Source organism: Sarcophilus harrisii, chromosome 3 (assembly GCF_902635505.1).
Source record: "Sarcophilus harrisii chromosome 3, mSarHar1.11, whole genome shotgun sequence".
NCBI lineage: Eukaryota > Metazoa > Chordata > Mammalia > Dasyuromorphia > Dasyuridae > Sarcophilus > Sarcophilus harrisii.
Window position 1 is genome coordinate 488,239,501 of NC_045428.1, and position 25,718 is coordinate 488,265,218.

The 25,718-nt window shown below is 34.3% G+C and overlaps 1 protein-coding gene across 1 annotated transcript; it reads right to left on the bottom strand.

Annotated features, from left to right (window-relative positions):
* Positions 1-2,256: 2,256 nt before the first annotated feature.
* On the bottom strand, positions 2,257-23,922 carry LOC100919934 (interleukin-18-like). Its single transcript, XM_031961406.1, has 6 exons — positions 23,818-23,922; positions 12,770-12,898; positions 10,617-10,628; positions 7,900-8,028; positions 4,995-5,131; positions 2,257-2,496 (listed from the first exon to the last, which is right to left on the bottom strand). The coding sequence occupies exons 2-6, from the start codon at positions 12,888-12,890 to the stop codon at positions 2,257-2,259; spliced, it is 639 nt and encodes a 212-aa protein (XP_031817266.1). The 5' UTR covers positions 12,891-12,898; positions 23,818-23,922.
* Positions 23,923-25,718: the final 1,796 nt, after the last annotated feature.

The window sequence follows — 25,718 nt, forward strand, 5'->3', positions numbered from 1 at the left end:
TAATTTAATATGAAAAGAGAGGGCAAAGCATAACAATTTCCCCAATTTATTGTTTATTTTCTCCCTTTGGTAAATTGTCTTTTAAATCCTTTGACTATTTTTGTCCTTTGGTAATTGGATGCTACCCTCATAGATTTATATTATATTATGTATAAAATGTGAAACTAAACATTTATCCATAATATTTATTTTCTTTTTATATTAATTTTATTATTTCTTATGGCATGAAAGTTTTTAGTTTCTATATAATTGAACTATAATAGATCTTATCTCTAGTCATTTCTTATACTTCAATTGCAAAATCTTTATCTTCCCTTCACAGTAAAAAAAAGAATATCATTTACATTTCTTTCAGACTTCTAAAAAAAATTACTTCAATTTCTTTGGAATTTATTATAGTGTTGGAGGATCAATGACCAGATCAAACTATCACCATTGGAATGATTTCCTAATTGAACAAAGTGAAGGAGCACTGGTTATACATTTACCCATGACCTAAACCCAGACAGTCAGAAGCTGAACAGAGCCAAGTCCAGTGGACTGGGTCCTGAAAAGGACAGAAACCATTTGGGGATGGGTATAAGAAGTGAATATATATATATATATATATATATATATATATATATATATATATAGGACTTTAGGTCAGATATAGGGGGATTCCTGATGCCATGAAGCATCAGGTTGGATCAGAATATCCAGGAAAACTAAACAGAGTACAAAATCTTTTTTGGAAAGCATCAGAGCAATTCACATTGAAACAAAAGAGAACCTCTTTCTGGGAAGGTAATTTTGTCAATCTTTACCATATGCCTGTACTCTTATATAACTTTACTCTTCCCTTCTAAATAAAATATCAATTTAAATCAGTTAGTTTGGAGTTTGGTTCACAAATGTGAACTAGAGGATGAGATTAGCGTAGGAAATTAAAGACTGATCAGGGATTTAAGCCAGAATAGTGAAAGAGAGGTCAAGTTGTTCTGATTATGAAATTGGCAGGATCTAGGGTGTGTTTTCAGCATTTGCAAGGCTTCTGCTGCACCTTTAATGGTTTTATTTTAACTTAATTTTTACTTCAGGAAGTCCCCCCAAAGATAGTCCTTTGATGCTTTTGTCATTGCTAGGCAGATCAAAAAAGAAGCCTTGTGTGCAATTGTTTTGTAATTGATTTTGGCTCACTGTCCATTGGGAGAGTTAAAGTAAATACTGAAGCATATGATGGAATCTGTTGCTTTGGGAGAAGCAAGATGTTGGAGTGAAAGAAAAATGGGGATTGTTGTCAGGTGTCCAGTTTAAATCTCACCTCTGACACTTATTAGCTGTGTGATCACTCGCAAGTTCCTTAACCTTTCTGAAGCTTTGAATTCCTTAATTTTTTTTTGGTAATACTAATAAGACTCTGTGCTGATTCACAGAGCTGTTGTGAAGTGAATGCTTTTTGTAAACCATGAAGTTGTTTATAACTATTTCTATCTCCACTCTTTATGTATATTGCTATCTTTTTTCCCCAATAATCTCTATCTTCATATATTTCTCTGTTTCTCTAAGCTCTGCTTTGATATCTCAGTGTTGTGTACCTCATAATGTATTTTTAAAGAAAGTTGGCATGGCATAAACTCTGGTAGATTCTATCAGACTAGAAAGACTTTAAATAGTCCTGGAGACAGTGTGCATCTTATATCTGAGGACTAGCCCAACTAATTATGGAGAAGTTTATTTTACGGTTAGCTAGAAGACAATGCATTCTTTGGCCATGAATATTCATGAAATAGATAAAAATATCCTAAATGTCATTGTTGTCTAGATAGAAGCTCTGATTAATAAGCTCTTAGGCGCTGTGTAGCAAAGAATTTGCTTCAGCCTGTTTTAGTGACTCACTACATCTCTTCATGTTGAACATTGCCCTTTCAAAGAATGCACTTAGATTAATTTTCTGACTAAACTGTAATTCAGACTTGTATTATTGAATACATTGGATTTATGAGTAATAATTCTATTTTTATATTTATATTTTATAATATTATATATGAATCACAAATTTACTCTTAATACTATTATTATTAATTAAATCTAATTTGTAGTTTCTTGAACTTAGAAACCTAAATATATTTTTTTCTATGTCCCATTTCCCCACAAGTGTTGATTAAATACTCATGATTATATAGTTACTTATCTTTTTTGCAGTTTAAGACCCCAGTGAAGTGTTGTTATCCTTAAGATATTTTTCCAGGATTAAAACCATCATTCCGAACAGACTCATAAGTCTGTTTTCTCACAGTTATACATGACAATGAATTTTGTAGATCCTTCTGTATCCTGGCACCCTTTCTTTAAAATCAGTTTAAAAACACCCTTCTTTTCCTGTTTACATGCTAGGTAGTATTCTGGATACAAAACAGATTTAAATTGCATCTTCTTATCATGGCCTGAAATTTTCTCTTGGTAGAACAAGATATCCTGTTCTTTGCCATCAATTTTATCTGGGGCAGCACCTTCCTATAGAGGAAGAAAAAAAAGAAAAAAGAAAACATTCCAGATGTTATTATGAAGAGCTATACAGAACCAGAGTAAAAAAAAGTCCTTGCATAGTTATCATATTGGGCCAGAGACTTCTGCTAGAATATATATGACTTAGTTCCATAACATCATGTAACTCCATCCTCTTATAGTATAATCACTGTGCATTCATACTTCTTATTATATTTCTGGGACATTCCCTGTCCCTTGTCTTCCATCTAGATGACACTTTGTTTACTATTAGGCAAACAGCACTCCAGTAGAGCAGTAGTCCCTACAGATTATGTTCCTCCATCAGCAGAAGCTAGAGGATGATCCAAGTAGTTCCTGCTCCCTGGTCCCCACTCCAAGCACAGTTTTTTTGTCTTAGCTGCTCACTATTTGGTTGCTTCTGGGCATGAACTCCCATGCACCCTAATTGACCAGGTGAGGTGAGAGTTTATATAATTTCTAAACACTCTGGGAAATTCCATGATATTTCTTAATGTTTAACAAATTAATATGTCCTTTATCCTGGAGGCAGCAATTCGTCTGGATAAATCACTCATTTTTAAGATTGCTTCTTTCTTTTCTGGAGCATACATTAGCATGCATTCCCTGATGCACAAGTGTACCTGTGCTTACCCATGTGTGTACATGCCCCTCAACTCTATCATCCCTCTCTACTTAATAGTAATGCCTCCCTTCTTTCTGCTCCCCAATTAAAATGTTCAATTCTAAGAAAAGTCAATCATTAAAAAGATAGTTGGTGAATGTCTAAAAAGGAAGGCAGAAATCATAATAGCCAACCTGGCTCTGTCTTTAAGTTGAAGGTTTTACCTGGTAAAAAGGTAAAAAAGATTGAATTTTTGCCTGACTTGTTGAAATCATTTTCCTTCCTTTGTAGTACTGTGCATACATACAATATAGATTTCCCCATCAGTACAAAGGCTTCTTCTGGAGAAAGAAATGGCAAGCCATTCCCGTATCTCTGCCAAGAAAACCCTAATCGGGTCACAGAGAGTAACAACAAGAACAGGTCTAGTATCCCATTTTATATCTATGTGACTTTAGGAAAATCATTAAATCTCTTGGCTTTATTTTTTTTATCTGTGAAATGGGGAGTTAGACTAGATAAATTCTAAGATCTAAAATTCAGGTTCCAATTTTTTTTTCATTTCTTATTTCCCAGACCTTTTTGGAGGACCAAAGGTGATAAAATATCTTGTAAATCATAAGGCTTACACAGAAGTCAGTGATTGCTTTTCTTTTCCTCTTTGATTTTGACTTTGCTATTCATTTTAGCTTGATTTGGTTTGAATTAAAATGTTGAGTGGGAAGGGAGAATCCTACATAGAATGTTAGAATTGGAAGAAACCATCAGCCAGTTTCATTCCAGGTGGATTTCATAGCCATTGGGGAAAAAACCCAATAACAACAAAAATTTTTTTCTTTTTGACTCTGAGATACTTTATGTGATTTCCCCCCTCCTTTGGGCAGACTTGCTCTGTTATCTGTCTTTAATTGAGAACAATATGTTTTTGCTTTGGATTTGGGAGGTATCCCATGCATAGAACACACTCCCCCCATCATCTCCAAATTATTTCTAGGAATTTCTAGTTTCTTTTATAGCTCAGCTCAAATGTCACCTTCTTTGCTTATCCCATCAATTGCAAGTAACTTCCAACCCTACACTTTGTATCTATTTTTAATATATTTATACAGTTTATATGCATTTATATATATACATGTATAAATATGTTATATGTAAATATAAGGCAAAATTATTTCTCTTTTCTCTTCATATCTCCAGATATCTTCTTATCTAGTAAATAGTTGGTGCTTAATAAATGTTTGTAGGTTGATATTTAGAGTATAACAGTGCAAGTATGAATGATGAAGAACTGATTGCATGGCAATTCATTCTTGAAAATATCATGGTCTATTCTTATGAATTTTCTGAGCAAGGAAGACATGTTTCCTTTAGAGATGAGGGTACTATCTACTAATTGATATAAAGTAAATGTTTGAGGAATCTCAGGAAAGACACCTCAATGGGGACTTTGTGAGTTGACCTAGGATTGTGTTGCTATTTGTCCTGGCAGTGGTGAAATGACGAAAACTTTAGATGTAGAGTTGGAAGACCTGAGTTAAAATTCTGTTGTCTATCTTGGAAAAATTTTCTTCTTTTGCAAAATAAACTGCAGCATTGGGATGCCAGATTAGATGACCTCTCGGATACTTACCAGTTTCCTATTCCATAATATATGGCAAATTATCTGGATGGTATGGATTTTGCAATGGGTGCCGAGCCCAAAACTATTTTATGATCTCATACTAACTCATTGATATAGGCAGGTGTGGATGATGCTCTGCCTTTATAGATCTCTGCCTTTTATTTTTTCTCTTCTGGGGACTGGATTTGGACTTTGCTACAAATTATTTATTCCTAAGGTTTCCCTAGAAATAAAGCTAAGAATAAATTGACTTATTCTTACCTTAAAATGAAGCTTTTTGTTCTTGCAGGATAGTGTATAAATTTTTTTCTCAGTCTTCACAGATAATGCTACAGCTAACCCTTTGGGTGTAGTCTCTTTATAATATTGTATTATAAATTGAGTCCGAGGTGCATTGGCTGAGGATAAACATTTATAAATTAGGGTTCTATCCTGAAGAATCTTTTGCAGCTTTTTAACTTTTAAGAATAAACTTTAAGGGATCATTCCAGAAAATACTATTGCAATACTGATTTTTGTGTGGTTTGTTGAAATCAAGAAGCTGATTTTGAGATCTGGGATAAAGGCACATATTAGAAACAAAAATCTAGAAAGTTTAGCATCTACAAAATCCTGTCATGGATTAGAAAGCTTTTTTCAGCCCAGCATTGTCTGTTTTACTTTTAGCCCTGTTGATTTTGTTCTACTGTTCTAATTTTTTTCCCCTTGAGGCAATTGGGGTTAAATGACTTGTCCAGGGTCACACAGCTAGGAAGTGTTAAGTGTCTGGGGTCAGATTTGAACTCAGGTTCTATTGACTTCAGGACTGGTGCTCTATCCACTGCACCATCTCGCTGCCCCATTCCAACTTTTTTATATCTTAATTCTGTCATCCAAAATAATGGCAATCGCTCCAAACTTTGAGCCATCTTTGTAGCTAATATGACTTTATCAAAGTTAATGATTCATTAATATATGACAAAAAGGCTAAAATAGGGCTCTTTATTAGACTTGTATCTTTAATTGAATCCTTCCTGATCTATTAATCCACACTTTTAGAGTACAATGATTTAACCAATTACAAAGTTAACTAGCTGTGCCACCATCTAGCCCACCTTAATCTTATCCACAAAAATATAGACTTGTCAAATGATATGCTGATATGTGTGTGTGTGTGTGTGTGTGTGTGTGTGTGCCTGTGTTTATATGTGTTGCCTAGGAATTAAGGATCCATTTGGAAGACATTCTAAATTTTATATATTTATCTGAGTTTAACTGAGGAACTGGCCTGATGAGTTCATTGTGATAGAGAATTCCTTGCTGAGGGGTGAGTCACCTTGTTGACATCAATGCGAGCTGGTACCTTCTCTGCAATGGATAGCCTAAGGGAGTTGCCTAGACCATTGAGAAATTAAATGATTTTCCTTAGTCATCAAGTCTCTATTTGGCAGGGTTGGGACATTAATTTAAGGTCTTCCTTACTCCAAGGCTGACTCTCTTTCTACTATCCCATGTTGCTTCTTTTTGTTAGATTATAATAGAAAATGTGTACATACATGTATACATACACATCTATCTATCTATCTACCTATCTATATTTTTATCTCAGCGCATCATTTGACAAGTCTCTATATTTTTGTGGATAAGATTAAGCTGGACTGAATAATGGCATAGCTAATTAGCTTTGTAATTGGTTAAATCATTGTACTCTAAAAGTGTTGATTAATAAATCAGACTGGGTTCAACTAAAGACACAAGTCTAGTAGCCTATTTGTGTTAAATACAATGAATTAATATCTCTAATAAAGGCATGATAACCATGTGCAAAGATGGCTCAAAGTTTGGAGGGATAGCCATTATCTTGGAAGAAAGAATTGAGATATAAAAAAGTTTCAATAGACTGGAATAATAGAACAAAATCAACAGGGCTAAATGTAAAGTACCTAATTTAGGTTTAAAAATGCAATGGCATAAATACAGGATGGGGGAGAAAAAACTTGCAATTCATGTAAAAACAGACTAAAGGTTTCAGTTGATTGGAGATTTAATATGGAGACTATCAAAGAAGTCAGTGCAATATAGGCCACCCTTCAGTAAAATTTCTGTTTCTAGATTAAGATAGGTATGGTAACAGCCAACTTCATTTTATTTGAGTTAAATCTAGGATACTGTGTTGAGTTCTAAGTAAAGCTTTAATAAGCTAGAATTCTTCTAGAGGAATATCACCTGGATGATTAGGAGTCTGGAGACCAGGATTGTTGAAAATATTTGAAAGAGCAGACTTTATTTAACCAGGAGAGGAGCAAAAAGGACAGGGCCTGGCAGTGATTTTCAAGTATCCAAAGGGCTAATCATGTGGAAAAAAGAATTTGGCCTATACTGCTTGGTTCTCAAGAGGAGAAATTGGAACACTGTTCTAGAAAGTCAAATTTTGATGCAGCATGAGGTAGAGCTTACTAATATTATAGCTGTTTATAAATGTAAATGTAAGTGTAAAAAAATAATGCACTTGGGAAGGAGTGCATTATTGAAGGTTAAAGTAGAAGCTGGGTGACTGTCACTAAGGAATATTTATAGAAAGACTTCCTGTATTAAGTAGAAGACTAGAAAATAGATTAAACAAATATTAAGATTGCTTCCAATTAATATACTTTGACTTAATTGATTTAATTATGGCAAAGAGTTCTATTTAGCCAATGGAAATTCATACTAATAACATTCTTTGGTTAAGATTATACTGTTTATCCCCTACAATAAATAAAGACTGATTTATGTGTGCTAGCTCTGGATTCTTAAATGAATTGCAATGCACTCAATAATCAAAACCCACATCAACAACCAAAGAAATAGATACCCTTTGTAGTTTGTTATTGATAGAGTTGAGCTGGATTTACTCTTCATCCTTTTATTTAGGTATGAAGCTAGATAGACCTGATGGAGACATCACTTATTCAAGAGTCAGGATATTTAGGTGTTAAGTCCCTTTTAACTTGTTCTTTGACCTTGAGCAATCACTTGCTCTTTTTGACTCTCTTGACCCTAGTTTTCAAGAAAGGATTTTTATCTTATAAAAGTGAGAAAAAAAATCAAACATCTCTTAGGTCTTTTTCAGTCCTTTGATTCTTGGCTTTCTACAATAGTGGTTCAAAAAATTCCAAAATAAACCAACAACAAAACCAAAACATACCTTTAATCTCCGCATCAGACATCTCTTCAAATACAGCCATTTTCTCTCCTTTGACTATTATAAGAACTCTGCCCTTTATGTTTCGTAAGATGGCACAATGCTTTTCAAGCTTGCTGAATTCTTGTTTAACTATTTTAAATAAATATGCATTAAATACATACTTATAGGTGGGAGGTTTTCATATTTACTAGCAAATCTGTTTTAAATTAATTCTCCAGAATAATTACTGGTAATATCCTGATATAGAAAAATCTATGACATAGATAAATGACATAGAGAAAAATGCATTCTTTAAGGAATATGAGTGACTTTCTCAGCAACACCAAGCAGAAAATAGGAAGCTTTTTCCTATCTATAAACTGTAAGTTCATACAAAGTGGAAGCTATTTTTAATTTTTGTTATAGTGTTTTGCACTAATAGTACTTATTAAAGGCTTGTTGAATTGAATTAAATTGAGAATGTAAGGAGCTAATCAGGGAAATCTCTTAATGAGCTTGATGAGCTTAGTGAGGGATGATTCTTTTCTTGGAGTTTTAATTACCTCTTCCTATGAAAGATATGTATATACCCACAGATTCATTCATAACTCATAATGCTTAGGGATGAAATGGCTACTTCAGACTATTGTAGGTAATAGTCATCCCTTTGTGATTGTCCTTTTGAAGGAGTTATCAGTGCAGAATTTGACTTTTGGATTCTTTCCTTTTTTTGAGAGATCCAGAAAGAATTGAATATATTAGAGATTTGAGAACTAACTTTGGTCCCAATAGGGGTGCTTGCATTCTGATAAAGTCTCTAAGGATAGTTATTTACCCCTACTCTACATCTTCAGAGATGACAGCTTCTTGGCTTAATAATTATAGCATATAGAGAAATGTTGACCTAGTGACTGTTCCTGATCACAAACCTAGAGAGGCAGTGGAAAATAACATCTCAGTTGCATATATTTCAACAAGGTAGTCCCAGCAAAGGAGAACTACTTTACCAAATGGCATGTATTAATAAACCATTGCCTTTTGGAGAGAGAAGAGGGAATTCCTGGGCAGCATTCCTGGGCAGCATCAGCTTTGTCAGAAGATAAGGATTATGTCTGTTTATAAATTAAAAGATCTGAACAAAGGGACTGAGATATGATATGGGAGAGCAAATAATTATTTTCAGTTACCATGAATTATTAGGACAGTGTAGGTCCAATAGGAAGAAGACTACTTTCCTAGAAATTTCAAATTTGTTTTACAACTGGGGGAAGTTCAAGCTTTAGGATAGTGTCATAAACCTGGAGGAATATATTTATTACTGATGGAACTCACTGGGATATTGGGTAATTGTCTCTCTAACAATTTCAAGTTTATTTTTATTCCAAGAAAAGTATAAGACATAAGTAATGCTATGAGTCTGGAGAACTATACATCTCTGAGAGGATGGTGGGTCTCACTGGAACAGGAAGAAGCCATAGTATGGACTACCATGAATTCTTTATTTTTTGCATTTTTTTCTGATGTGAAATAAAATGCTGTACTATGCCTGATATGTGTTATTACTTAAAATGTTCATATAGCAATTAAAGACCTTTTAACTATATCTTTAAAAATTAGATGCAAATTATTCTCTGAACTTTATTTTGAGATTTCTAGAAGAACCTCTGAGTAAAAGCAAAACAAACTAAAGGGAGAATGATTTGGGGGGCTGTCTATATAAGCAAACAATTTTGGGCCTTTGATCATGTGTTACATTATGGGAAAATACTTAAGAAAACTGAGAAACTATTGATATTTAATACTATTAAGGGACTAATGGAGGAACCAGTGCTGAACAAAGAAGCAATCATTCCCTCTTCCTAAAGGGTTCTATCTGCTATGTATATGTCTCTTTTATAGGGATTTCTTGCTTTAAAAAAAAAAGCAGAAATAGATTTCCTCTACTCTAAAGCATTTTCCCCTGAAAGGAAACCTTCCTAAACCATCACCACTTAGGGATGGTCTGTTTTTCTCTCTTTAAACATTTCTCCCTATTCTTCCTCGTTGGCTTCAAAGACAAGTGTCTAAATCCTCCATCCCATTTTTCCTGTGTTTTTCTAAAAACCATGACTTTCTGCGTGGATTCAGCTTAACTTAAAAGTATGTCTGCAGCTCACCTAAGGTAGACTGTGAGAGCCAGAGTAATTCCAGTGCAATAGTGAACGTATTGTCACATTCCCCTCATCTCTGCCTCTTGACTTCCTTGGGTCCTCTCAAGCCTCTGCTAAACAACCAATTTCTTCCAGAAGCATTTCCTAGTCTCCTTCAATATTAAGGTCTTCCTTCTGTTCATATCTCCGTTTTATCATGAATCTCTCTCTCTATATGTGTATGTGTATCTATATGTATATGTGTATAATCTTGTTAGCACATAATTTGTTGCATGTTTTTCCACATTACATTTAAGCTCCTTGAGGACAGATACTATTTTTGTCTTAGTTTATATGTCTGTAGTGCTTAGCACAGTACCTGGCACTTAGTATATGTTGACTTGTTCCAACTTCTTATCTTTTGCATCAGTGGTCCCAATGGGAGTTACACTGAATGCATATAGTTCACACCCTTTTCAGGGAAGGAATGCAGCTTCCCAAACCAGATCTGCACCAAGTCAAATCAATATCTTTGCATGTGGTTCTGTGCTACTTAGCAACTCCCCAAGTTTAGATAGAATAATAGAAAACAATTAAATCATTCTTTACCTTGTTCTTCAACTGAGGGGAAAAGAAACAGAAAACATTCCATTAAATTATTTTTTAAAAAAGCACATTTTCATTTCCTTCTTTTACATCCTCCCTCTTCCCCTTTCCCCACCATTTTTCATAGCTTCTATAGTTGGATACTGTTTTATTTAGGAAACCTTTTCCAGAGAACTAAAAGTTCACTTAATTCCAACAAAGGAAATTGAAATGTGAAATTGTAATCCAGATTTTGTAAATGGGAAATACTTCCATGATGGAGGAAGGGAATGAAAACCTATCCATAGAAACTTAAATGGAAGTAGATTCTCTCTGTGATAATCAAAATAATGCCATTTAACTTCCCAAAATGTTTTATAAACAGGTAGCCTTTACTTAAGGGAATTTTAAATCAAAGAATTCATGGTACATTAACAGTTTTCCAAGATGCATCCCATTTCAAATTTTTTGAAAGTTAAGGGTTATATGATAATGTGGGCCTACCACTTCATTATATATTGGTGTGAGCCAGGATCAATTGCTGGATCTTTTTTTTTTTTTTTTTTTTTTTAAATTTAATAGCCTTTTATTTACAGGATATATACATGGGTAACTTTACAGCATTAACAATTGCCAAACCTCTTGTTCCAATTTTTCACCTCTTACCCCCCCCCCCCCCCTCCCCTAAATGGCAGGATGACCAGTAGATGTTAAATATATTAAAATATAACTTAGATACATAATAAGTATACATGACCAAAACATTATTTTGCTGTACAAAAAGAATCAGACTCTGAATTATTGTACAATTAGCTTGTGAAGGAAATCAAAAATGCAGGTGTGCATAAATATAGGGATTGGGAATTCAATGTAATGGTTTTTAGTCATCTCCCAGAGTTCTTTTTCTGGGCATAGCTAGTTCAGTTCATTACTGCTCCATTAGAAATGATTTGGTTGATCTCGTTGCTGAGGATGGCCTGATCCATCAGAACTGGTCATCATCTAGTATTGTTGTTGAAGTATATAATGATCTCGGTCCTGCTCATTTCACTCAGCATCAGTTCGTGTAAGTCTCTCCAGGCCTTTCTGAAATCATCCTGTTGGTCATTTCTTACAGAACAGTAATATTCCATAATTTTCATATACCACAATTTATTCAGCCATTCTCCAACTGATGGACATCCATTCAGTTTCCAGTTTCTAGCCACTACAAAAAGGGCTGCCACAAACATTCGTGCACATACAGGTCCCTTTCCCTTCTTTATAATCTCTTTGGGATATAATCCCAGTAGTAACACTGCTGGATCAAAGGGTATGCACAGTTTGATAACTTTTTGAGCATAGTTCCAAACTACTCTCCAAAATGGTTGGATTCGTTCACAACTCCACCAACAATGCAATTGCTGGATCTTGCAGTAAATATTGTACTTAACTTCTAGGCCCAGATTTTTGCAATAGAATATTTTTCAACATTATGGTAAAATAAGTCAATGGTAAGTGGTAAAAAAGTAGTAAAAGAAGTTAAAAGTAAAATTAGAATACTCTGCATGAGATGACAAGGACAGGCATTGCACCTAAAATTTCTTTGGTATTGAGTACTTTCAGGTGAGTAAATTCTATTCCTCAGTGAAGGTCAAAGATCCTTTCTGCAAATTATTTCCTAGAATACTAATACAATATATGTGTTAGAGTCAGAATTTGAACTTAGGTCTTGATTCCAAAGTTTGATCTCTACTACATCACACTGCCTTTATGATGACAATGAGAATGATGATATTTATGATGATGATTTACTTTACATAGTTCTGAGTATTTATAAGTCACTTTTTTTTCTCAACATGTTTGTGAGATGAGTAATATAAAAAAAAGGTGGTAATGTAAAGTGGAGGGAGTGTGGGAGTTAGGAAGATCTGGATTCAAATTCTGCCTCAGGAACTTGCTAGATGTTCTGGGCAAATCACATAATCTTTCTGAAGTTCAGTTTCCTAATCTATAAAATGAGGAAGTTGGATTGAATAAACCTCTCAGGTTCCAATTTGGTGAGCTCAAAGATCCCAAATGTTAAAGATACTTACAATAAGCATTCTTATTTATCTAACTTATTTATAACTAACTTTATTTATAACTGTGGGTCTGTTCTGTTATTTATATTTATATAGATGTATAGGGACACTTACCCATTAAATACAGTGTGTCGTTTCTAAAATCTAGATCCACAATATTGATAGAATTAAGATCTTGATCAAAGTCCATTTCTGTAGTACAAGCTGCTGCTGGAAGGTTCGCCGAAGTTGCCATCTTAACACCTAATGAAAACAGATACCAAATTGTTAAAGGATGAATAAAGTTCCTTTGACAGTTAGCACTGTCTCCCAATTCTCTCATTCCTTGCATTTATGAGAATACTATGTTAAGTCTTCCTCCTTTCCCCTCATCATATTCTACCTTGAATTCATAGTTATTTCTGTAAATGTTTTATTTTCCCTTTCTTTTTAGTTAGATAGTAAGCTCCTTGAGGGCAAGAACTATATCATTTTATCTTCTTTCTCTTTTTTAAAAATTTTAATTCTTTTTCTTCAGCAGTGATAGAGTGTTTGTAGTAGGATAATCCAAGTTGAAGGTTATACTATGACTAGGTGTAATTGTTATTAAGTTTTTTAAGGCTCTTTGTGACCCCATTTGGAGATTTCTTGGCAAAGATGCTGGATTGGTTTGTCATTTCCTTCTCCAGTTCATTCTACAGAAAAGAAAACTGAGGCAAACAGGGTAAAGTTATTTGCCCGGGGTCACACTTCTAGTAAGTGTCCAAGATCTGATTTCAGCTTAGAAAGATGAGTCTTCTTTACTCCAGAATAGGTACTTTATCCTGGCAATCCTTGCTTCTGCATATTATATTTCTAATCTATTCCATGGCTTAATTTCTTTTTCTTTCTTTCTTTTTTTTTTAAACCATTGTCAAATGGTTAAAGATGATTATTGCTTTATGGTATAAAAAAAGATCTGGTCCTAAGAGATTCTTTTCCTTCCCACTACTTTTATCCATTAATATCCTTGAAATTCTTTTGTTTTTCAAAAGGAATCTTTTCCTAACTCTACAAAATAGTATTTTGATAGTATGATTGGTATGACACTGAATAAGAAAATTAATTAGGATAGAATTGTTACTTTTATTATAATTGTTCAAACTGTTCATGTTAATATTTCTTCAGTTAAGTAGGAATATTTATTTCTGTAAAGAGTGATTTATAGTTGCATTTATATAGTTAGTTCCTGCATATATCTTGATATTAATAACAATAATAATAGCTAACATTTATATAGCACTTACTGTGTGTCAGACATTGTGCCTGAGTGCACAGTTTTTACAACTATCATCTCATCTAATTATCACAACATTCCTGAGAGGTAGGTATTATTATCTCCATTTTAAAGATAAGGAAACTGAGTTAAATAGAGGGTAACTTCCCCAGAATCATACAGATATGAAGTGTTTAAAGTTAGGTTCCAATTCAAGACTTTTTGCTTACAGGCCTACTACTTGATCCACTGTATCACCTTGCTGGTAGATAGATTCTTAAATAATTTATGTCTTTTGTATTTATTTTGAATTAAATTTCTCTGTCTAGGCTTCCTAATGGATTTTGTTGGTAAATATATGGGGATACTGATAATTTATATGGATTTAATTTATATGCTGCAAGTCTTTTCCATTAAATTTTTTTCCAATTTTTTATTGACTTTTCTAAGTAAATCATCATATCATCTACAAAAATATGTACATATTTTTTCTTCCTTCCCTATTATTATTTGAACAATTCGTCTTTCTTGTCTCATTGTTAAAACCAACACTTCTATTTCTATAGACAGATGGTACAGTGGATAGAGTGGTAGCCATAGAGTCATGAAGACTCTAGTCTAGTCTGGTTTAGCATTCAAATCCTGCCTCAAGCTTGTGTTAGTTATGTAACTTTACATAAGTCACTTAGCTATTTCTTGCTTCATATGTAAATATGCAACTATTGCTTTCCTCATATGTAAAATAAAGATACTAATAGAACCTTTTTCTTGGGGTTGTTGTGAAGATAAAATGAGACAGTATTCATTAAGCACTTTGCAAATGTTAAAATGCTGTATAAATACTATCAATTATTTCTAGGACTATGTTAAATTGTATTGAGATAATATTACTTTATAATTGTTTTTGTTATGTGCAATAATTTATTCTTGGTTCTAGATAGATAATATTTACCATGTTAAGGAAGGCTCAGTTATTCTTATGTTTTCTAGAGTTTCACCAGAAAAAGGTACTGATTGTATTTTGTCAAAAGATTTTTCGGCATTGATTGGGAAACTCATGTGGTTTCTATTATTTGTATTATTGATATGATTTATTATATTTACGATCTTCCCTATGTCAAACCATCCCTATATTCCTGGTAGTAATCCAAACTGGTCTTAGTGTATAATATTTCTTTGTAGCTATCCTGCTAATATTTTAATTAAAAATTTTACATCAATTTTTATTTGTGACATTGGTCAATAGATTTTTTCTTTATTTTGTCTTTTCCTATTTTTGATATCAATATTATGTTTGTATTATAGAAAGAGATTGGAAAGAATTCTTCTTTCCCTTTTATTGCAAACACTTTATATATAAATAGAATTGATTGTTCTTTGAGTGTTTAGTAGAATTCACACATAAATCCACCTGTACATTAAGTTTTATTCTTTGGTAGTTCCTTTATGGCTTGCTCCATTTCTTTTCCTTCTTTCAGATTATTTATATAATGTATTTTTCTTTTTGCAAATATGGGCATTTTATGTTTTGTAAATATTCATTCATTTCTGTGATGACCGCGTATTTTAAAATCAGTTGGAGTCAGGAATTCAGGTTAAGGGAAAATCTTCAATCTTTATTCTTTTTGAGGTGAAGAGGGATTGAGATAGCAATATGGGCAGCTATGACAGAACCCAGCCAGCAGAGGTGAAGGGGGATCATGATAGCAATGTGAGCAACTGCGACAAGAAGTCAGCCAGCCGTCTCTTTCTGCTCCTCTCTCCGCCCCTCAGCCTCCACCCACCAAAATTGTCATTTCCTATACAACACATCAGGACTTGCACAAAGAGTGGGCAGGGGCCATTCTTTTTTCCAAGCATATATATATTAATAGGGTATGGTCCAAATACTATTTAGCCTCACATGCTTGGGACCTCAGTGCATCAACTCAAGCTTCAGCCCATTACACATTTCTTCTAAGTAATTGTTTTCCTAGTATATCATTGAGCAAACAATTTCTGATAGTTTCTTTTATATTCTCTTCAATTGTGAATTTTCTTTTTCCATTTTTTGATATAAACAATTTTGTTTTCCTCTTTATTCTTGAAAATCAGCTTACCTATTAATTTAAAAAACACTAGCTTCTACTTCTTTTTAAAATAATCAATTCCATATTTTAAATTCAGTTTTATTAATCTCCTTTAAATTTCATAATTTCTACTTTGTTGCTTAGTTTTCAAACAACATTTCAAGTTTTTTTTGTTGTACAACTACTTCATTGATTCTGTTTTATTCTTTTTTATTGATGAGAATAAAAAAATTCCTCTAAGAACTGCTTTATCCATATCCCATAAGTTTCATTGTATTGAGTTGTTATTGTCATTTTTTGAGGTGAAGTTTTCTATTTTTTTTCTATAATTTGTATTTTTACCCCTGCTTCTAGTTCCTTAGAATTATGTTATTTAGACTCTAATAACTTTAACATTTGTTTTTCAAGGATTGAATATAATTTTATCAACTTTCATCAGTATGTTCAGCATTTCTATTTTTCTACATATTTTGGTGAAGTGTTTATTTCCAAATACATGGTCAATTTATGAAAAGATGCCATATACAACAGAGAGGCATGCAAATTCCTTTCTATCATTTCTTATTTTTCTAAAGTTCTATTCAAGTTCTTAACATCTTCCTTTCTTACTTTTTGGTTAGATATATCTATGTTTGACAGAGTACAATGAAATCTTTCACTATTATAATTTTACTATTTTCCCTTCAATTTGATTAATTTCCTATAGAGTTTGTTTCAATTCCTTATTTGAACTCTATGTTAATCTTATATTTCAAGTATGTTTTCTACTTACAACATATATTTTCTATTAACAACAGATTGTTGGATTCTAATTTTTAAATCCATTTTGCTTTTCTCTTCTACTTTATGGGTGAGTTTATCCTCTATTCTGTTATCTTATGCTTTTCCCTTTCTTTATTATCCATTTTAATTCCATTTTCATGTTCTTCTCTTTAAGATGTAAGTTGCTTTGCTTATTGCTATTCCCTTACTTATCTTGTTATCTATCTTAACACCTCCCCCCTTTTTTTGTTGAGGCAATTGGGGTTAAGTGACTTGCCCAGGGTCACAAGCTAGGACGTGTTAAGGGTCTGAGACCAGAATTGAATTCAAGTCCTTCTGACTTCAGGGCTGGTGCTCTATCCACTATGCCACCTAGCTGCCCCTTAAAACTCTTTTTTAATCCTTCCTTGTCTTTGTCCCATCTTATTTCTCTTATGAGTTTAATGCATTTATTTATTTATTTTTTGAGTTTAATGTATTTATATGCCAAGATAGTTATACATATGTTTGTGTGTGTGTGTATGTATGGGTGTTTGTAATTATGTTTAATCTTTTTTCTATTAATCTGATAATTTCTTGATCTTCTTCATCTCTGTTAATGTGATAGGAAACTTACACATCTTCTTTCATCTTTCTCCCCTATTGTATTACCATATCCTCAGTTTTAACTTCTTCTGAGATTAAAGTAAAACAAAATCACACAAAGACTCACTGTTATAGTTACCTTTTTCTAAGATCCTTAAAGATATTAAGGTTCTGAGCAGATGTTTTTTCTTATCTATTTGCACAAGGATAAATCAACCCAATGTATACCCCCCCTTCCAATTAAATTAATTTTTGTACCTTTATATATTTCTCTTGGTTCCTGTGTTTTCATTTAAAAATATCTTTTCAATTCTGACTTTTTTATCAGGAATACTTGGAAATTTATTTTTTTTTAAAGGTCCATTATCTCCTTACAGGATTTTATTTAGTTTTCCTGGTAGGTTATTCTTGATAGCTTTTTTTGGGTGACCACATTCCAAGCTCTTTTTCTCTTTTCATTGATGGTTACCATGTCTTGTATGAACCTTATAATGGCCCTTTGGTACTTGGAATGCTTTATTTTTTAATTCTTATACATATATTTTTAATTTGACCTGGATGATCTGGGTTTTGGCTATGTCATTAGGAGAAATATTCAGTTTCTTTCCATAGGTGACCATTACATTCTTTCTATTTTTACTTTGCCCTTTGGTTCTAGGAATTTGAGATGGTTTTCATTTAAAATGACTTTAAATGTAGTATCAAGACTTTTCTTTGTCATGAGCTTCAGATAATCTGATAATTTTTAGGTTATCTCTCTTTGACCTGTTTTTCAAATAAGTTATTTTTGAAATCATATTTCTTATATATTTTTCCACTTAAATTTTTTTAAAATTAGTTTTAATATCTCTTTTTGTCTCATTGAATTATTGTTTTCTTTTTGGCCCATTCTAGTTTTCAGCACATTCAGTTCTTATGTGAAGCTTTCCATCATCTGTACTAAGGTATCAATTCTCTTTGTTATTCTTTCCTCTCTAGCCCTAGATATTTCATTTTGTATCTCTTGTTTCTCTTCTTCCAGATACTCTTATATTCCTTTTGGCTATGATATATTTTTTCTCTAAAGTTTTACTTGGAATTTTTTTAGGAGCTTTTTCTTCCTTTGATTTACTTCATAGACATTTTTCTTTCCAAAGTATTTCCTCATAGTATTTGGTGTTGCCTTTAATTTGTTCATCTCAGAAGCTGCAGTGTTTAGTTTGTGAAGGGGTATGGGAGTGTATGTGATGATGAAGATCCACACCCACACTCCTACAGGGTATAGTCATGCTCTGACTGGGCTAGAGTATGGTGGCTAAGACTAGGAGCCCTCCTTAAAGAGATCCCAGGGTAACTTTAGCTTTTAGTTCTGCCTAAGGCCTCTCTTGCCTCCGTGCTCCAAGCTTCTGTCCTATAATTGGGTCTTGGAGATATCTCCTCATTTTTTTTCCTCTGTCTCTTCCATCTTCCCCCATACCAAGTGTATTCCATCACAAGCATTAACTGGCATGGGCAACGCCAATATGGTCTCATCCTCCAATAACTGGGTGGAGTAATTTTTACTGTAGTTATTAAATCACAAGAATGAATTACTAATAATCAGGTTCATTATCAAGGAGGGATCAAGAAGGCAATTTGAAAGCAACCCATCAACACGAATGGCTGAGTGGATAACACAAAGGAAAGCAACATGGTAAGGGTCCAAGACCAAAGTTGTTTCCTCAGGATTATGTAAACACATATTTCAATTTGAGTACATATTCCAGAGAATCTCAGAATTCAAATTGGAAGAGACCCCAGACATTATTTAGTCCAATCTATGCCTGACTATGAATGTCCTTTACAGTCAAATTCCTAACTCAATCATTGCTTAAAGAGCTCTTTAGAGAAGAGAAATAATTACCTCCTCTCTACTTTTGTATATCTCTGATTGTTTTGAAAAGCTTTTCTTCACTGGTTTTATCCATACCAGCTCATGTTTCCAGGTACCATGGTATTTGACATTGCCTTAGCATAGCTTTTGAACAAGGCTGGATAAAGCAATGGAAACAACATTCTAGTCTTAGCTTTACTACTTAAAAGGGGAAGAGAAGGCAAGGAGGAATGTTAGTGACTAATCTATAGACATGGATGTAGTGGGGAGTCTGCCCATAGCTGAACCCTTTATCATGTTATTTATAACCTGTCGTGCCTCTGTGTTTACTTCATTTTGGAGATGAAAAAAAATGCTAACTGTGAAGTCCCAAACTTTTCCCTGTTTAGATCTCTCCTCACCTGCTCTAATGAGCCTTTAGGACTGCTATTGATAAAAGCAAACGACTGGGATGAGGAACATACATGTCTCCTACTCATTATTATTCCATATTTTTAAAGTTATACTCTTTCCAATCTTCTAAATAATTCTTTCCAATCAATCTAAAAAAATAAAAAATCCAATCTTTAAGTTCTTGTGAAGTACAACTTCTCCTCTGCCTTGTATTCTATGCTTCCACCAATCTGTACTGGGTCCAGGGCAGAAGACTGCCATACTGTCTCCTTGTCAAAGGAAATAAACAACCAATGACTCCTGGCTGGTTCTTTTTCATCTTCTCTCATTATCATAATAATGTTTGTCTGTTTATAGGCTAATGAGTGGCCTTTGAGTTGTGTGACCCAGGGGAGTAACTCTCCTGGCATGGATTTCAGGTTGAAGAGTAGTGGAGGGTGGTTCAATTGCCTAATGATGCAGAAATTATTTTCTTTTTCAAGTTGGCAGGGCCTCGTTTTGTTGGGTGCGTTGAACACTATGCTACTGTGTTTGTATGTTGGTCAGTTGTTTTAGTCATGTCCAACTTTGTGTGATCCCCTTTGGGGTTTTCTTGTCATTTCCTTCTCCAGCTCATTTTACAGATGAGGAACTTGGACAAATAGGGTTAAGTGACTTGCCCTGGGTCACACAGCTCATAAGTGTCTGAATACTGATTTGAACTCAGGAAGATGAATCTAACTGACTTCAGGCCCAGTGCTCTATTCGTTGTGTCACTTAGTTGTCTCAGGCAGGGCCTTATAATGGTAAGCCAAAATCAGATTGTATAGGTATTTCTTAAACTTCATAGTTTCTTATATCTAGGGCTGGCCCTGGTCAAAATGTGAACTAGTCCATAAATATGTAAGCACATGTTTCAATTTGTATACTTATTTCAGATAATCCTAGAATTCCAATTGGAAGAGACCTGAACATTAATGTCCTTTATTCAAATTCCCAACAAACTCAATTGTTGTTTAAAGACCTCTGTAGGGGTAGCTAGGTGGCTCAGTGGATGGAACACCAGCCCTGAAATCAGAAGGACCTGAGTTAAAATCTGATCTCAGACACTTAATACTTCCTAGCTGTGTGTCCCTGAGCAAGTCACTTAACCCCCCTTGCCTGGGGTCGGGGGAGAATCTCTTGAAAGGAGAGAAACAATTTCCTTCCCTCTACTTTTGTATATCTCTGATTGTTTAGAAAAACTTTTCTTTAAATCAAGCCTAAGCCTGTTTTTTCTGCAATTTCCCCTTGATCTTTTTAGTTCTGTCCTTTGGGGTTAAAGAGAACAAGTCTAATTCTTCTTCTACTTATAACTTTCCAAATACTTCAAAGTAGCCACTATGTTCATTTTAAGTCTTCTCTTATCTGGGCTAAACATTCTCAATTTTCCCCATACTCATGGTCTTCCCTATACCCTGAACTTCAAAACATAATATTCTCAGCTCATTTAGGCATTTAGGTGGTAGAATAGATATATATTGAATTTAAGGCCTGTGTGATTAGGCACGGCGACATCTTGACACACATTTCACAGATGAAGCACAGGATTATAATGCAGTTGTCCTAACTCCCTAGCCTCTCCCACTAGTGGTCTCAAGCCCTGGAGAAGCATGATAAGATACATAGATTAAAAAATAACTTAGAAAATTATGAAAGGCAATATACAATCAATCAAGTACAGAATCATATAGTATGGACTAAAGGGACCCAAAGTAGAAAAGGAATCACCTTTTAATGTAGTTAATATAGTTGGTGAAATCCTTATGGGGAAGAGGAGGACCCTTGGCCTGAGTTTGAAGCATGGGGAGAATTCAAAAAGATGGAGAAGGTTGAATATTTTAGGTTAAGTATTAAGAAGGGGGACTAGCATGAGCAAAAGCATAGAGTGAGATTTGTTGGAATGGAAGGTTCCTGATTGAGAGCTGTGGAGGATAAAGTGAGTTGGGGTCAGATTTTGGAGGAGTTTAAATGGTAAAGTGATGAGTTTGGACTTAATCTGAAAGACAATAGGGAGGTACTGCTGGTCCCTGATGGAGAAAGAATTTTATAGTAGCAATTTTTTTTAATATTGTCTACTATTATTTTATTTTATTTTTTAATTATAGCTTTTTATTTACAAGTTATAAGCATGGGTAATTTTACAGCATTGACAATTGCCAAACGTTTTGTTCCAATTTTTCCCCTCCTTCCCCCCCTCCCCTCCCCCAGATGGCAGGTTGACTAATACATGTTAAATATGTTAAAGTATAAATTAAATATAGTAGCAATTTTAAAGGAAGATTAGTTTGACAACATGTGACAGACGAATTAGAAGAGGGAGAGAATGAAATCAGCAAAACAATTAGTTTCTTTCAAAAATTCAGGCGAAGGAAGTGAGAATGGAAAGAAAGGGACAGATATGAGATATTTTGGAAGAAGAAATGACAGGAATTGGGTAGTGATGAGTGTCTAGATAAAGAGGAATGAAGCAAAAATGATGCCTAAGTGTTGGGACCAATGAAAAAGTGAGAAGAGTTCAAGGTCATGTCATATTTGATTCTCAGTAGTAATTTACTTGTTTGGATAATTGCTTTTTCCCTTTCATATTAAAATGAAAATATTTTCAGGAGGGGAAATGATTTGAATCTCTAAATGAAAGAATTTCACATCTTAGTATGAATTAATTTATAATTGTTTTCCTTGGGAAGGACCATGGCAGCATAGAAGAACTGGAACCTAAGAAGAAGGATTCATGGGATGATTGAGAGGAAAGAAACATCAGAGACAGAGGAGGCTGGAGATGCCAGGACTAATGTTTTTTATACAAATTTAATTTGGGTTTTTCCTGGATAAGAGGATGAATTTAATTCAGAATCTCTTGAATTTGAAGTGTCAAAGTATCCCCAAAGTTCAATTAGACTTCAGTGAGCACAGGAGATCTGCTTTGGATCAGATTTATCTTGCATAGTTTACCCTGCCCTAAGAATCAGAAGGTGGATATGTGTCTGTTCTGGGGTTTCAGTTTTAAGAAGAAACTAATATCTTAATGTGCTATAATTAAGTTATTCAATATCTAAATGAGATATAAAGATCAGAGTCCTACTGTGCATCTTTCCTTTGTGCTATAATTAAGTTATTCAATATCTAAATGAGATATAAAGATCAGAGTCCTACTATGCATCTTTCCTTCCTTCCTTCCTTCCTTCCTTCCTTCCTTCCTTCCTTCCTTCCTTCCTTCCTTCCTTCCTTCCTTTCTTCCTTCTTCCTTCCTTCCTTCCTTCCTTCCTTCCTTCCTTCCTTCCTTCCTTCCTTCCTTCCTTCCTTCCTTCCTTCCTTCCTTCCCTTTTCTGAGGCTATTGGGGTTAAGTTAAGCTTAGGGTCACACAGGTGGGAAGTGTTAAGTGTCTGAGGTCAGATTTGAATTCAGGTCCTCCTGACTTCAGGGCTGGTGCTCTATCCACTAGCTAGCTGCCCCCCTACTGTGCATTTCTTAGTGCTGACTGCTCCCTCATCTTGAAGGACCCCAAAACACTTCTGATATTTTCACAAAATAATATATTGTTTTAATATATAAAAGTTATGTCTCATAATTAAAAATAAAAACCAGTATCAACCACTGACATAAATTTAAGAGTTTTGAATGGATTGTAAAAATCTGTCATCTAATGGGAAAAGTATGGGCACAATTAAGTCTAGAGAGAATCCAGCCTCAATTGCATTAGTTTGGACCCTTGTATCTATTCCCTTGGGATCATTTTCAATAATTTCCCAAAGCCAAACAAGTATATTCCAAGTATGTTTTGTCTCTTCTCCTGTGTGTGGCCTAATTAGAATTGCAGTGATAGAATTTTACCAGTCTGAAACAAGATGGCATCCACAAATACATGAAACAGATCCCTGTAGCCACCTCTTCCCACATTGCTCCTGGGCTTGGCAAAAATTTATGCTGCTGGAAGGGAATTCTGGGGGTCTCAGGAGACAGAACAGTAAAGATTTAATGTTAGAATTATTCTGGAGATTTCCTGTGAGGTCATGAAGACTTAGGCTGCTTTGGAAGAGTTTGGTTGGATATAAGAATGAAGAAGCACTTGATTCTAATAAATCTAGAAAATCTTGACTATCCTGGGGAACATTTCAAGGACCTAATGTACTTTTTTCTTCTCAATAATTCAAGTTTCCTCTTTAACTGGTCATTTTCCTCCCTGGGAGTTATAGCCAAAAGCTTACTGGCCATTACCCAAACAAGTACTGAGTTGTTGGTTCCTACCTTCTGCCAGATGTTCTTTCACTTGCCAGATGGATCTTCAAGGCCTATTTCCTTCCTTCAGGCTCCTGCACAATTAATGGACTAACTTCTTTAGGAGAGCCTGAGTATGCCTACTGAAGTGGGAGGAAAATATTATTATGTAATAATAATAATAATATATATATACATATATATTAGGCATGATATAATTAGGCAACCTTCTTATCAAGAAGAATCTCTTGCCCAATCCTTCTACTTCTGCAAGGAGAGATAATAAAGGAAAATCAACACCAGGAAATAAAGAAATATTTTGAAGGATCTGGGGTATTGCTATTTTTACAAAATTATGATTATGCTGACACAGAATTCAAATCTTTTAGTTATAAGCATGACTAAGAACTAAACAGTTCGCAAGGAAGTCTATTCCATTTTGGCTAACTGGTATTATTATGGGGATTTCTTTATCTTGAATGATAATATTTTTTTTATTACTTCCAGCAGTAGTTCCTAATGCCTCATTTTGACAAAAGAAATAATATTTCTCCAGTCTTTGACAAAAGAAAGGGAGAAAGAAAGAGATGCAGGGTCTAGTGTATATGTAGAGAAGTTGTTCTTGTTGAAGAGAAAGACTTCTTCTTCCTCAGATTCTGAAGTAAGGTGGAGAGAATGGTGAATGTCAACAGGTTTTTCCAGATGAAATGGGAAAAAAAGGAAAGTTAAGGCAGATGGCCTCTAATTTCTCAGTGAAGCATAAGGTGACAGTATCTACTGAATAGGAAGGGAAAGGAGTGGTTTTGGAAGCTTGAGAAAAACCGAATTGGAGCAGCTAGTATGGGGAATGAGATAATTAGGGAAAAGAAAATAGAATTATCTTGTTTATTTAAAGGATTAGAAAACACTAATCTGTAGTTGAGCTTGTCAGCAAAGTTATATGACTTGAAGCATTGTTCAGTAGCATATGAACAGGCATGGAGGATAATGGGGATAATACAAATTTGAGGTTTGAAAAGTCCTAAGTGATATCTAAGGAGTAAGGGATTTTAAAATAGAAAAATAGCATAAAGTTAAATTGGTTGCCTTTAGGGACAAGACTGGGAAGAGGAAAATGAAGTCAGATTGGGCTTAATAGTTGGGGAAGATATTAAGAGAGAAAAGGATTAGAAAGAGGAAATGAATAACAGACTCAAAGAAAGTGAATTATAGGTAGAGATGGAGTTTGAGTGGTTATGGCTAGACCAAAGAATTCAACATTCTTGATCTTGGATCTTGTGTTTGATGGTAAAATTGATCTCTGTGTGACAGATGAAAATAAAGGGTTAAGACATGGGAGTTGAGAAAATTGATGAAATGGGAGACCAGGGTTTTTTGAAAGACAATTTCATATATGTTATGATCCTTAGTCTAAAGGCAGTGGTCAAGACAGAGAAGACTGATGACCTATTGGAGTTCAATAATTAACACTTAAATCTGAATAGAATGATATATCTGATTTGAGCAAACTTCAAAGGAGGGGAGGCTTCTGAAGGATGGGCTACAGAGGACGTGTCTATAAGTAATAGTATGGTATAAGGGTTCTGCTTCCTCTCCCACATAGTTGAGTGTGCTGGGGGGATATGAAGGCCATCTGAATTCTTCTTTTCTCCAGGGAAAACCTACTCAGTTCCTTTAACTGATCCTTGTACAGCTTAGTACCTTTACCATACCTCTCTAACTACCTGGCCCCAATCATGCTTCATTTATATCCTAGTCTTGTTCTTGAACAACTAGGTGGTACAATGGAGAGAGTGGTCGACTGGAGTCAAAACAATTTATCCTTCTGAGTTCAAATCAAACCTTAGACACTACCTAGCTGTATAACCCCCGGGCAAATCATTTGATTTTATTTGCCCCAGTTCTTCATCTGTAAAATGTATTGGAAAGAA